The sequence below is a fragment of the Physella acuta genome, unplaced genomic scaffold (assembly GCF_028476545.2).
Source record: "Physella acuta isolate Inbredline_101_S28 unplaced genomic scaffold, ASM2847654v3 ptg001283l, whole genome shotgun sequence".
In the NCBI taxonomy this organism is placed as follows: domain Eukaryota; kingdom Metazoa; phylum Mollusca; class Gastropoda; family Physidae; genus Physella; species Physella acuta.
In genome coordinates this window covers 42,459-58,066 of record NW_026732798.1, presented here as the reverse complement: position 1 = coordinate 58,066, position 15,608 = coordinate 42,459, and the positions used below count along the sequence as shown (strand labels likewise).

At 38.1% G+C, this 15,608-nt stretch overlaps 2 protein-coding genes across 2 annotated transcripts in view; both read right to left on the bottom strand.

The window, feature by feature from the left end:
• Nucleotides 1–2,048, bottom strand: part of LOC131958014 (glycoprotein-N-acetylgalactosamine 3-beta-galactosyltransferase 1-B) — a 36,311-nt gene extending 34,263 nt beyond the window's left edge. Inside the window, exon 1 of the mRNA XM_059322896.1 lies at nucleotides 1,958–2,048. The gene's annotated coding sequence lies outside the window, so the exon portion shown is untranslated. The remainder of the gene's footprint in view (nucleotides 1–1,957) is intronic.
• A 10,621-nt stretch (nucleotides 2,049–12,669) lies between these two features.
• The window catches only part of LOC131957983 (glycoprotein-N-acetylgalactosamine 3-beta-galactosyltransferase 1), a 28,844-nt gene continuing 25,905 nt past the window's right edge, over nucleotides 12,670–15,608 (bottom strand). Inside the window, exons 8-9 of the mRNA XM_059322861.1 lie at nucleotides 15,048–15,312; nucleotides 12,670–14,558 (exon numbers count right to left, since the gene is read on the bottom strand). Of these exons, the coding sequence (XP_059178844.1) occupies nucleotides 14,424–14,558; nucleotides 15,048–15,312 (400 nt within the window). The 3' untranslated portion in view covers nucleotides 12,670–14,423. The remainder of the gene's footprint in view (nucleotides 14,559–15,047; nucleotides 15,313–15,608) is intronic.

Genomic DNA, 15,608 nt, shown 5'->3' with positions numbered 1-15,608 from the left:
AACAGTATCATATTATCATGATAATCGTATTATCACTATCACACATTATCAAAGCATGCTTAGGAATAACCAGGCTGTCACTATTGACATACAAATATACTTCCAGATATTGATACATTGATCCCTTTTATCGATCTTCACATCATATAGCACTCTAGTTGCCATTGAGCAACCGATTACGACATTAGATTCGATTACATCAATCCCCCTGTATTCACAGCTACAGTGTGCACCGGCTTTAGATTCGACTACAACAATACCCTCTGTGTTCACAACCAACTTGTGTGTACTGAGACATGTGCGTCACAGAATCGAGTACGTACACAAGAGGCGCGCATACTTTTGTAACCTAAAACCAAATCTATATACCAGGGGTTCCCAACCCCGTGCCCGCGGGCGCCATGGCGCCCGTCAAACGATTCGTATGTGCCCGCCTCTCACTATTCGACAGAGACAGAATTTTTTTCATAAACAATATTGAAAGGTTGAAGGGGGTGGAAATCGAAAGTTTGAGGGGGGGGGGTGCAAAAAGAAAATTTAAAATTTGAGGGGGGGGGGGGTGTGCAAATGGAAAGTTTGAGTGGGGGTGCAAATCGAAAGTTTGAGGGGGGGGGGGGGGTGCAAATCGTAAATTTGAGGGGGGGTTGCAAATCAAAAGTTTGAGGGGGGTGCAAATCGAAAGTTTTGTCCCCGGGTGACGGGAAGGGTCGCTACGCCTCTGGAAGGAGTTTGTCGATTTAAAATAGGTGGTGCCCGCCACCCTACCGATATTTTAGAATGTGCTCTAGAGTAAAAAAAGGTTGGGAACCCCTGCTATATACAATAGACGGCAAACAATACATTATATAAAACGAGAACAGTTTTTAGTTAATCGGTGCTAACAATACATTTTTTATTAATAATTATTGTAAAACTCATTTATTTATTTACTTTTTTTTGTGATTTGAGTTGGTAATGAATTGCAGTAGTGATTGGCGAAAGATTTCATTTGAGAAAGGAGTGAGGTTAGGAAAGGCATAATATGCGTCTTATTGGGTTATCAGGCGTTTGTGATTGGGGTATTGGGGTGTGGGTTAAAGTCTACTAGGGGGAGGGAAAATGTTGTGAATTGGGTAGCGTCGTGATTCGGGTAATCCGTTTTCCAACGGGAAACCGGGTTGTCTAGTTATTTTTAAAAACGTAAATTCAAACATGTGTCAATTTTCACGGCACATTGCATTATCGTCAGAGCTTGGCTAAGGTTTAAAGTTTACAACACCATTCTGCATGTGAAGTCTCAATAAATGCCACCGTAAGGCAAAACATTTAAAAAGTGGGATCAAGCTAAATAAAAGCTTGCAAATAAAAAATGTAATTTCGATTGACATGTTTAATATTCAATAACAAAACTAATATTAATAATAATAACTAATGTTAATGTTCGACTTTATGTTTTTTTTATATGAATAGATGGAAGAAAATAAATAAACTGCTAGAGACTTTATATTTTTTAAATAGAAAAAACAAAATGCAAAGGACATTCGTTTTCTTCCCTCAGCAGATATTGGGATCCGATAGATGTCTTATAAATGTTAGATTTCGAGATTTTGAGATTTGTATTTTTAAAGTTTTATTAGCAATTAAATTAGGTCAAATTTTACGAAATTTTTACGATCTTAAAAAAAAATTAGGAAAGAACTTTAGTAAAGAGTTTATTCATATTTTTGAAACAGTAAATAACAGTTAAAACTATTGATTTTTAGTTTTCTTTAATATACTAAAAAACGATTACCAGATTGCGAGATTTGGTTTTCGTTTCTTTTGATATAATTGCAGGCCTATAAAAGGATCAGAGTGCGAAATTTATTCAAATCTTAAGAGCATTAAGCATTAAAAGATTAACGAATTATTTTCAAACGATTTCTAAAAACCTTCGACGAAAGCACAACCATTCAAACCCGCCATTTTTAAAACCTACCTTTTGTTGTGTGGGCCTAGCGAGCGACGTGTAAAACCGAGCAACATCTGTCACAAATAACTGTTATCACAAGCCTTGTGGCCACTCTACCAGACGTGAGGCAGACGACACTATCGGCCACTTTATTGATCCCGAGAGTCATTACACTGACATTAGCATAGGTAAATGTTTCACTGTTGATGTAGATACTAAGTTATGCCGGTGAGGGTGAGGAAGAGGGGGGGGGGGGTGATCTGACTGTTGATATAGATACCAAGTTATACGTGTGAGGGTGAGGGCGGGGAAGGGGGTGGGGCTGACCTGACTGTTGATATAGATACTAAGTTATACGGGTGAGGGAGGGGGTATATGTAAAGTAATTCAGTGGGGGTGGGGGTTATAAATGTAACTGTAGGTATCTTTTTCTTCTTCGTCCTTAATTTTACTGTTGGAAGGGATCCTCTCCAACACAATTAAGCATACGTGTCAACTGGTTACGCGCCATTGAGGCCATTGACTCCGATTTTGGCCTGCTTTTCTTTTTGGATTTGCTTCCATAGCCTTTGTCCAACCAAGAATAAATTACAAGGCAGCAGTTGTTTGATTTTGGAGTTGTCTCTCCTAGAAGAGTGGCTGTCCCCAGTTAACGAGTCTCATCTGACCGAGACTATAGGTATCTAGGTTGATTGATCTAGCGATAATATGTAAAGTAATTCAGTGGGGGTGGGGTTTGATGGGGGTGATAAATTTAGCTGTGGGTGTAGGGGAGGTAGATCTAGCGATAATGTGTCAAGACATAAAATGAATCGTGGGACAACAATGGTATTGATTTTTTTGTCGCCACGGGGGAGGTAAGGGTTAATTAATAACGTGCTGGCTTTTCTGTGTCTATGTATCAAATTACGCAGGTAAATGTGTGCTGGTGTGTATGTGTGTGCGTGTGTGTGTGTATACATATGTGCATGTGTGTGTATTTGGAGGTTATTGATTGCGTATTTACTTAGCGTTTCGAGTTAGCCTCAGTATGGTTTATACACCGGTGTAAGAAAAAAGTTTTCTCGCTTTCCTAAAATACGGCAGCAAAAAAATAAAAAAAACTTTAAATAATTTTAAAAACTTGATTAAACTTTTTGATTTGAAAACAATGACTATATGGCAATGAATATTGCAGCTACACACTAGGGCGATATAATTATAAAGTCAGGAATGTAACTTGAGTATTTCGCAACCAGAGGCGCTTTTGATTTTCTCTATGTAGTTTTAAAACATAATAAAATAAAAATGTAAATGTATCCTTAACAAGATTCCGTCTATTTCAATCATAAACCGATCCAGACAGGTGATAATAAACAGCCATAAACGTGCTTATATAAGCAGGCAAATAACGCGAAACTTGACGTGTCAGCGTGTCAGTCAGAAATGTTATAAAGAATGTGTTTAAACGCCAGTAACACCAGTTCGTATGTGTCAGTATCCGATTTGTTATGAGATACAAGCAATAACAAAACAGTATCTGTCTGTATCTGTTTCTTAACAGATTGACAATAACAAAATAGTAACTGTCATTATCTGATTTGTTTTCAGATGCAAGTAATAACAAAACACTGTATAACCCCTTTATCTTATGTGGAACAATAACAATCGAGTGTAGGCTCTTTTTTTATTTCTCTATGTTATTATATGCACATATGGGAGCGTGGTTGAATTAACTCTTTTTAGTTAAAGTACCGTTACAAAAATGTTGAAACTGAATGGCATTTTTTTGCTAATGGTTTTGTAACAGATTGGATTAGGATTAGAGTAAAGCCATAATAAGGATTAAGCTTATAGTCAGGGCTAGTGTTGAGGATTAGAGCATCGTTGAAGTAGCCGCTTTATGAATGTATAGTTTATTTATTTTATGAATGCGCTTTGAATCCCTAAATGTTATGCTTTTTAGTCCCCAGGTTTTATTTTTATCTCTTTCATCGCCTATTAAGCGACATAAACCAGCTTTAAACAGCTTCCTGTCTGTACACAAGCAAGTGAAGATTGTTTCGTTAACCTGGCAAACTTTTTAACAAAACCATCTCAACTTGTGCATTCATACGCTGATATTATCCCTATCTGCACATCAGTGGAACAGTAGCCGTAGGCAAGATGTTGAATGAAGGATTGAGACCTTGGCAAGATAACACGGCGATTGTTTGATAGGGAGAGGGGGAGGGCGGGTTAATACAGTAAGATAATTAAAACATTACACATAGCGTAAGGCATGGTAATAATAGAAGGAGTGACTAATACAGCCCGCAGATTGTTGCTGTGTTGCAGGTCTAGAGAGTTGCAGGAATAGAGTGTTGCTGTGTTGCAGGTCTAGAGAGTTGCAGGAATAGAGTGTTGCTGTGTTGCAGGGCTAGAGAGTTGCAGGAATAGAGTGTTGCTGTTTTGCAGGGCTAGAGAGTTGCAGGAATAGAGTGTTGCTATGTTGCAGGGCTAGAGAGTTGCAGGAATAGAGTGTTGCTGTGTTGCAGGGCTAGAGAGTTGCAGGAATAGAGTGTTGCAGTGTTGCAGGGCTAGAGAGTTGCAGGAATAGAGTGTTGCAGTGTTGCAGGGCTAGAGAGTTGCAGGAATAGAGTGTTGCCGTGTTGCAGGGCTAGAGAGTTGCAGGAATAGAGTGTTGCAGTGTTGCAGGGCTAGAGAGTTGCAGGAATAGAGTGTTGCTGTGTTGCAGGTCTAGATTGTTGCAGTGTTGCAGGTCTCGAGTGTTGCAGTGTTGCAGTGTTGCAGGGCTAGAGTGTTGCAGTGTTGCACGACTAGAGTGTTGCACGGCTAGAGTGTTGCAGGGCTAGATTGTTGCAAGGTTGCAGGGCTAGAGTGTTGCAGGGCTAGAGTGTTGCAGTGTTGCAGGGCTAGAGTGTTGCAGTGTTGCAGGGCTAGATTGTTGCAGTGTTGCAGGGCTAGAGTGTTGCAGTGTTGCAGGGCTAGAGTGTTGCAGTGTTGCAGGGCTAGAGTGTTGCAGTGTTGCAGGGCTAGAGTGTTGCAGTGTTGCAGGGCTAGATTGTTGCAGTGTTGCAGGGCTAGACTGTTGCAGTGTTGCAGGGTTAGAGTGTTGCAGTTCTGTTACCTGCATGCCCTTGTCCTTTGGAGCTTAGCCAACTCAGTCACAACTTTGGTAAAGCAAAGTGATTCCCAGTCGCAGGCCTAGTCCTGCACATGACACCTGCCACAAGATCTATAGGGATTGCCATCTCGCCCATCTCACACTAAACACGTGATCTATAGGGCTTGCCATCTCGCCCATCCCACACATATCACGTGATCTATAGGGCTTGCCATCTCGCCCATCTCACACATATCACGTGATCTATAGGGCTTGTCATCTCGACCATCTCACATACATCACGTGATCTATAGGACTTGCCATCTCACCCATCCCACACGTATCACGTGATCTATAGGGCTTGCCATCTCGCCCATCCCACACTTATCACGTGATCTATAGGGCTTGCCATCTCACCCATCCCACACATATCACGTGATCTATAGGGCTTGCCATCTCGCCCATCCCACACTTATCACGTGATCTATAGGGCTTGCCATCTCGCCCATCCCACACGTATCACGTGATCTATAGGGCTTGCCATCTCGCCCATCCCACACGTATCACGTGATCTATGGGGCTTGCCATCTCGCCCATCCCACACATATCACGTGATCTATAGGGCTTGCCATCTCGCCCATCCCACACATATCACGTGATCTATAGGGCTTGCCATCTCGCCCATCCCACACGTATCACGTGATCTATGGGGCTTGCCATCTCGCCCATCCCACACATATCACGTGATCTATAGGGCTTGCCATCTCGCCCATCCCACACTTATCACGTGATCTATAGGGCTTGCCATCTCGCCCATCCCACACATATCACGTGATCTATAGGGCTTGCCATCCCGCCCATCCCACACAGATCACGTGATCTATAGGGCTTGCCATCTCGCCCATCCCACACATATCACGTGATCTATAGGGCTTGCCATCTCACCCATCCCACACATATCACGTGATCTATAGGGCTTGCCATCTCGCCCATCCCACACATATCACGTGATCTATAGGGCTTGCCATCTCGCCCATCCCACACATATCACGTGATCTATAGGGCTTGCCATCTCACCCATCCCACACATATCACGTGATCTATAGGGCTTGCCATCTCGCCCATCCCACACATATCACGTGATCTATAGGGCTTGCCATCTCGCCCATCCCACACATATCACGTGATCTATAGGGCTTGCCATCTCGCCCATCCCACACATATCACGTGATCTATAGGGCTTGCCATCTCGCCCATCCCACACATATCACGTGATCTATAGGGCTTGCCATCTCACCCATCCCACACATATCACGTGATCTATAGGGCTTGCCATCTCGCCTATCCCACACATATCACGTGATCTATAGGGCTTGCCATCTCGCCCATCCCACACTTATCACGTGATCTATAGGGCTTGCCATCTCGCCCATCCCACACATATCACGTGATCTATAGGGCTTGCCATCTCGCCCATCCCACACTTATCACGTGATCTATATGGCTTGCCATCTCGCCCATCTCACACGTATCACGTGATCTATGGGGCTTGCCATCTCGCCCATCCCACACTTATCACGTGATCTATAGGGCTTGTCATCTCGCCCATCCCACACATATCACGTGATCTATAGGGCTTGCCATCTCGCCCATCCCACACGTATCACGTGATCTATGGGGCTTGCCATCTCGCCCATCCCACACTTATCACGTGATCTATAGGGCTTGCCATCTCGCCCATCCCACACATATCACGTGATCTATAGGGCTTGCCATCTCACCCATCCCACACGTATCACGTGATCTATAGGGCTTGCCATCTCACCCATCCCACACATATCACGTGATCTATAGGGCTTGCCATCTCACCCATCCCACACATATCACGTGATCTATAGGGCTTGCCATCTCGCCCATCCCACACATATCACGTGATCTATAGGGCTTGCCATCTCGCCCATCCCACACATATCACGTGATCTATAGGGCTTGCCATCTCGCCCATCCCACACATATCACGTGATCTATAGGGCTTGCCATCTCGCCCATCCCACACATATCACGTGATCCCCGGGAGTAGTGTATAGTTGATAACCAATCTGGGTCCCTGAGCTCAATTGATCAAGAACCTCATGCATAGTTTATTACCGCTTATGTCTTTGGTTATGTGTGAACCTGTGGGGGAAATTTATATATATATATATATATATATATATATATATATATATGTATATATATATATATATATATATATATATATATATATATATATATATATATATCATAGTTAATGCGCTTTTTAATTAGTTTTTTTTAAACATTGAACACAAACATACCCAAACACACACACACACCCACACACAAACATTGATTGTGCGCTCTTTTGAAATAATAAATATAACTTTATTGATTTTTTTAACTACACTCTTTCTGTATTGTTGAGTTGTATCACCGCTATTTGCTGTCATCTGAAAGGGTATATAACTGTGTAAAATTGTTACTTTCCTGGTATGATAAAAATACAGCGATTGCTTCCCTTGCTCTACTTAACGTTAACTGAACATTTAGTAATAAAACAGTTATTAAACTAGGCTAAAACTTTTGATGTTCAGACATTTTCCAACGGTTGTAGAGATTATTTTATAGTAGTTATAGTACATTGACATATATTTATATATAGATATATAAATTGTACGGAAATTATATTCATTTTTGTAAATTATAATTACATCGCCGATGAACTGAAACAAGACAAAGTATCCTTTGTCCTTATGCCACTTGAAGCCAGTGGTTCCTGAATATTTTAAATCGAACACCTCAGTTTTCAAAGAAAATTTTTTAACCCAAAGCCTCACAACTACTGTTTACAGAGAACACTTAAAAGCTTCAAATAACTTTAAAAATAATATGAGAAGGATTTCCCTAGCCATCTTGTATCAATCCGTTAAGTTCTATGTTTTTTATTCACCAAGATTAATTATTTCTAGTCGGGTTTTGCCAGCAAAGTATACTGAGTTGACTAGCTCTGCGTTATTTTTAATAGCATTAAAGAAATTTAATTTTTAAAAAAAATCATAAAATAATTTTTTAATAACAAGCTTTTGTGTAATAATGCACTAAAAAGTAGAAAATAAATTACACACTACTATTTAAATAACTATAAAGAAAATCGTGGGTCACTTTAGTATCTATTGGATACCTTTACTAATATTTAGGAAGCGACCCACGCTTTTCTTTATAGTTATTTAAATAGTAGTGTATAATTTATTTTGTAATAATATTCGTTTGTAAAAATAAATCTTCAAATTATTTTTGGAAGTCAGAAAGAAAAGCATGATGTTGACAATAATTCAATTAAAAAAACGATTAAATTCCCTTCGGCCTAAATTTCATTTTAATAAAAGTTAATGAGTTGTTTTTTTTTAAGTTTGATTCAAACTGGTACGATTAAGTATATATTCAATGAAGGCTTATGTCCCCTACTTTGCTTGGGACCATACTACATTAAGGAGAACGAAACAGACAATATAGCTTTACAGAGGTGTAAGTAATCAAACCAAAACTAGTTAAAATAGTTTGTCCACTTAACCATAGTAGTAGGCTACTTCTTCGGTGTGATGCTGTCTTAAGAATTATAAATTCTCCAGGGGAGACAACTTTGTTTTGATTACGTTCAACAGACGATTATATCATTTCAAAGAGAAAAATTGTGCTGACATTCTTTGAACATCAAGAGACGACACGGCTATAGCGTGGCGAATAATATCCGTTCTCCTTCTCTCTGTCCCATCGTTTGTCTCATCTACATCGCTCCTTCAGCTTTTGAACTCGTTTTCTTTAGTTGCAAAAATAACTCAGTTGCTGTAAATGACTGCGTTAGTGGGTTGAATGCAATTTCTCATCGAAGCTGCACGATATCAATGCCCGGTAGGCTTGTAGTTGAAACTGACCATTCAGTCTTTTTGTAAACTTTAAATGTATAAGTCAATGTTAACACTACGCACATAATATAGTTATGCAAGAGCTCTTCAAAGGCTTTTTCCAGAGCCCCCCCCCCTTCCCCGAACGAAATGGAATTTATACAGAAAATATATACTTTGCCAGTGTCCGCCTCTCTACCCCCACCGCCCCCCGGAAAATTTTGTCTGAAAGAAACACTGAACATAGCTTGCATGCTGCACACACACTTTTGCTTCCTAAAGGGAAATGTTGAGTGAGTCATACATATCAGTTGTTAATGTTAGTAAAGTCTACTCCTCAAGAAGCTATTTTCACATAACATTAGATCTGACTTTTTTAGAGTAAAAAGTACTCTGTTGTTTTACGTCGATTGATAAGTCTATGTCCTACATTATGTCTTACCTTAAGTGGGTGTTTTACCATATTTCGTCCCAAGTTGGCTATAGGACAATAGGATACACTTAAATTACAGGACATTTTGTCTCTCTTTCGGTAGAGGACATTAGGTACCATGTTGGCTACAGGACATAAGGTCCCATGTTGACTATCGGAAATTAGGTCCCATCTAAATCTAGAATGGGCCACGTTCGCACATCTCTCTCTCTCTCTCTCTGTCCTCAAAAAATTTTCGCCGGACATCACGTCAGAATCGGCAGCGATATATGAAGAACTTTTTACGGACTTTTGTTGAAAATAATATGTTAGATGTTTTAAATGTATAACCACAATTTTATTTAAAGAAGAAAAATAAAAAATAAAGGCGTATTCGAATGTAGAGAAACAGTATTATTTATGCAACCGGAAAAGTGTATAAACTTGGGACAAGAACGCATTTAACAATGACGTCGCTTATTGTTTACACTAAAACACTAAAACAAGAGCACGAAACTGATGACGTCATCTTCCGAGTTTAGAATTTTAAAAAAAATTCATAAAAAACGTTTTAATAACAAGCTTTTATGTAATGATGCACTAAAAAGTAGAAAATAAATTATAGACTACTATTTAAATAACTATAAAGAAAAGCGTGGGTCACTTTAGTATCTATTGGATACCTTTACTAATGTTAAGGAAGACACCCACGCTTTTCTTTATAGTTATTTAAATAGTAGTCTATAATTTATTTTCTACTTTTTAGTGCATCATTACATAAAAGCTTGTTATTAAAACGTTTTTTATGAATTTTTTTTTCAGTACTTTACATGTTTTATTTACAATAGAGTTACATGACTAAAAACCATTGCGCGCCTACTGAACATCACGTTCAGTAGGCGCGCAATGGTTTTTGAACGCAGCCATTACGTGATGGCGCAGCTATTGAAGGTGATGACGCGTGTGGTGTGGTTGGCTAGACATGCCTACTAATTCGGTCCAAATTTTAATTAATTCATAAAAATTAATTAGGCATCCAATTAAGTCAAATTTAGTTTCAGATTGCATTGTCTTCATGTCTTGACCCACGTGCCAACTGTGAATCGTATCGGTCAAGTAGAACTGTCCGAATTTTCACTCCTCCGTTTCCGTCTAGACAGACAGACCGACGAGGAAGTGAGTTAAATAAAAGCTTGTAAAAAATGAACTATTTCATTCAAATATGATTTAGAGCTATGTACGCTATGAAATGTATACAATACGATTTTCTCGGCCTAAACTTAAAAAAAATTATTTTATCTATTTGGATTCTAGATCTAGAGATTCTAGATCTAGATATTGATCTAGATCTAGATATTCTAGATCATATAGATCTAGAGATTCTAGATCTAGATGATCTTTAAAACTAAGTTGTCAGGTGCCCTACAGGGCACTTCCCGGCGCCGCAGGCGCTTCAAATTTGGCAGGATCTTGCCTTGGGGCGAAAGAACACGGGGGCCGGTTGGCCGAAAAGTCTACGATGAGGGGTTCAAAACTGACCTCGACTGACCGGCGCCTTATATGGGCGAATTAATTAAGCATCCAAATTCTCAATGTTTTCGAAAGCCTAAGCGAAGCTGGGCAGCATGCCTAGTCTTGACTATAGAACATTATGTTCCATGTTGACTTTAGGACATTAGGTTGGCGAACCTCCATCTTTCCTTAACTTGATTTAGTGCACGCAGAAGACCAGCAATTAGCCACGCGTGCTGTTTAAATTAATTAACTACCTAACTGTGACAACGTGGTAGTTTTTTAGATGAGCAATTAATTATGCAAAAAGGCCAGTTGCATACCAGAATCAATAACGACCATAAATTTTAGTGTTGTATTATGACAACAGCCTACTAAGTGGCCAACAGAATGTGGTTTATCATGGCCCAGCACAAGTGGGCCACATAATATGGTTTATCATGGCCCAGCACAAGTGGCCAACAGAATGTGGTTTATCATGGCCCAGCACAAGTGGCCAACAGAATGTGGTTTATCATGGCCCAGCACAAGTGGCCAACATAATGTGGTTTATCATGGCCCAGCACAAGTGGCCAACAGAATGTGGTTATCATGGCCCAGCACAAGTGGCCAACATAATGTGGTTTATCATGGCCCAGCACAAGTGGCCAACAGAATGTGGTTGTCATGGGCCCAGCACAAGTGGCCAACAGAATGTGGTTTATCATGGCCCAGCACAAGTGGCCAACAGAATGTGGTTTATCATGGCCCAACACAAGTGGCCAACAGAATGTGGTTTATCATGGCCCAACACAAGTGGCCAACAGAATGTGGTTGTCATGGCCCAGCACAAGTGGCCAACAGAATGTGGTTTATCATGGCCCAGCACAAGTGGCCAACAGAATGTGGTTTATCATGGCCCAGCACAAGTGGCCAACAGAATGTGGTTTATCATGGCCCAGCACAAGTGGCCAACAGAATGTCGTTTATCATGGCCCAACACAAGTGGCCAACAGAATGTGGTTTATCATGGCCCAACAAAAGTGGCCAACAGAATGTGGTTGTCACGGCCCAGCACAAGTGGCCAATAGAATGTGATTTATCATTGCCCAACACAAGTGGCCAACATAATGTGGTTTATCATGGCCCAGCACAAGAGGTCTAAATATTATGAGTTCTTTTGTATAAGCACATCATTCAAACTATGAGTTTGATCAACTTTTACACTCAACAAGTTTTTTATCATGTATTCCAAGGGCGGAATCTAAGGCTAAATATCAAACACATTAAACCACATAACTATCACAGGCAATGCAAAAAAAAAATTAAAAAAAAAAATTAAAAATCAGTAAATAATTAAATCCCAGAAGATTGGCAAAGTGATCAGTTGTGTGTGTGTGTGAATGGCCAGTTTTATGGCTGTAATGGGTTTATTAAAATCTAATAGGATGTCAATTTTAGTTTTATCTTGTGATTAGCAATTATCTTGAAAACAAAACAATTTGTGGTATCATCTAAAATGCTTTATTTTATATTTTTCAATCATTTTATTTTAGCCCTCTGGTACTCAAGGCTGAAGTGAGTATTTATATAACAAAAATTAACCAGGCTTGGCTTAAAGCGTAAAATACACATCATAAGCAAGCTTATAAAAACTGAATTCAATAATTCGTTTCCCAAACATATTAAAATGTAAAAAACTTTTTACAATTCTATTTTCAAAATTTAAAACTCAACAGACAAAAAAAAAAAACATTTTTAGATTTGAAATTTTTTTTTAATTAAAATACATTTTTAAAAAACAGTGGAAGTCTTGCAGCAACAGAAAAAAAAATAAATCACAGTAGTAAAAAAAAAAACAATTTTTATCTTCCATAATTAATGAAAAAGATAAAAATGTAAGAATTAATTTAATACTGTGATAAGTGGCATTAATTGGTCTGAAAAACCGCTTTAATTTATAAGAATGACTAGGGGTGGAAAAATCATGCTTAATTATATTTTAAATCTTGCAACACATATAAATCAATTTATACAATAAGTTAAGCTGGAAATACAGTCAAAGTATTTAAAATAAATACTTTAAAAATGTATGGCATTGTTACAATTGCAAATGCGCAATGAAACACATCATTGGATCCCAGGAGATGCAAATATGAACAAAAGGGATCATTTGGCTACTTATTCAATTTTAGTAACAATAACATTAAAAAGCATCACTTTTATAAAATAAATAAAAAATACAAACATTGTTCTACTAAATTTGTCAAATATTAATTAAATTGTCAGTGTGCCCATTGTATTTGATGGAATAGACATTGAATATTATGTAAAAGAGATTTGTGGCAGAGATTGTAATCCAGATAAATACAGAAGTTTCATAAAACACTGATTTCATGTAACAGTTACTTCATCATTAAAACTACATACATATGAGTATTATGAGTTTTGTTATAAAAAAAACAGTTGGGATTTTGTTTTAATCTTATTGAATGGAATGTCTCTATATGAGTTGAGTTAGTGACATTTCAGCAACAAGTTACATTTTAGTTTCACTTAAATCTATTTGACAGAGAATAAACTGAGTATAAACTTTTTATATTCCCAGCAGGTAATAATATATTATATTATTTGATATTAGAGTATATGAAGACAGATAGATACACATGCTCCAACAATGTATTTTAAAAATTTAACTATTATGCACAAGATTTACACAGCAAAAAGATTAGTTATCTCTTTGACAATCACATGGTAGTAAGATTAAAATAACAGCTTGTATATTTTCCTAGTTAAACAAAATACACAATAAAACAATTGACAAAAGTTTACTTAGATGAGACGTATGAGACTTTAAAAGATAAAATAAATTTTTCTAATGCTCATTTATCAATTAACAGATTTGCTAAATCCAATATGAAAATATATTGAATCAAACATTGGTCAGTAATTTGCTACATTGTGCTATTCATCATTCATGGTATCCAGTAAGTAAATATTTGCGAATGTTTAATAAATTCATTTCACCATAGCGATGCCCCCCTTCTTGTTCAGTTCATCTCATCAAAGTGTGTGAACTACAGGTATTGTCAAATTTGCTGATTTATAATGAATTCATTTCACTGTAGTTTTACAAAACCTCCTTCATATAAGGTTCATGGCAAAAACTTTAAAAACAGCTGGAATAGTCTTTAATTGCTTTTTTTTTATCTTCTCAGAACAAAAAAATTCCCACTGTGTAGGCTGCTTTGAACAAAACGTTTTTGGATGATCTGTTTTGTACCTCTGAGATTCAGTTCATCAATATTCATATTCACAAACTCAATGTGATGCAGTTCATAAGGTCAAACATACAGATCAGATTATTCACAAACTCAGGTAAATCATGTTGAGACACACATAAATATGACTCACATTTCAATTAATATACCCTTGGTCTTCAATACTGGACTGTATTTCATAATTAAATATAAAAAAACTGACCCTTAAGATCTGTTTATTATATTTGTAGACTCCTCTTAAGGGTTATCACAGTGTAGTTTTGAACTGCTAATGCTTGTATCACTTTAGTACTCCCTACAGCCACTAAGTTTTACTGTTATTTCTGTCAATGGAATGTATACCATAGGGACGTAGGTGGTACATATAGAAGTCTAGCAAACGCATATCATCAGGAGGAACATAATGGAAGCTCACAGCATACTTGCTTACACCATAACCCTGAGGAAAATGTTAAAAAATTTGTTGTTTCTTTTTTTGAAGTTAAACATAGGTTTTGATAGGTTATCTATAAGTAGTTAAAAATACTTATTTTAATTTTATGATCAGTACAAGGGATGAAATGCTTCATTGCACTGCAGTTATTCTAGTTTGGTTTAGATATTAATAAATTACATTTAAGGGATAGAGTGGTCAAATGGTAGAGCATATGAATATATTTGAACCTGTGCTCTAGTTTAAACTGCTGCTGAGTCAACCCAGCTATGATGGGTACCTAACTCTTATTAGGGAATGTAAAGACAGTTAGACATAATGCTGAGATCACAGAAACATGTTAACTCTACTTCATCTGCCCTATAGATCACCAGGTCCAAAAGGGTAACACATTTTTAGTATAAAAAAACTCCATCACATATATCTTTACACTATACCTGTAAAAATAATTTGAAAGTAAAATACTCAAACTACACGCGAGAATGGATGTTTTACCTGTTGACCAGAAGACCCACTAGCAGAATAGCGGGAGATCCAAGAGGGCAACTTGTTCAGTATATGAAGCGAGGGGTGCATGGCATGGAACATGGTCCTCCCCATCTCATCCAAGGACTTGGAAGTCTTCACATTCAGCCTCTCCATGCACAGACCAAATTCCACATCCTCATCCCCCCCATCCTCCCGGCAGACGGTAGAGTTGATAGCGAACTTGCCAAATCTGCGGAGCGCCTCCTTGCTGATGACATAGCCACCCCCTCCACTGCAGGAGAAAATATTCACTGAGTTAGATTGACGCAACTAATGATGCTCAAATATAGAAAAAATGTTTAACCACATACACCTTAACAAAGAAAATATGTTTAACCACCTCGTAATATATAAATATGTTTAACCACCACTACCACCATAAAGAAAATATGTTTAACCACCACTATCACCATAAAGAAAATATGTTTAACCATCACTACTACAAAAAAAAAACATTTTAGGTTTTCAGTCAAACCTTTACCATCTAAGCTACACATTTTCTAAATGTTTGGCTAGTTAAAATAACAC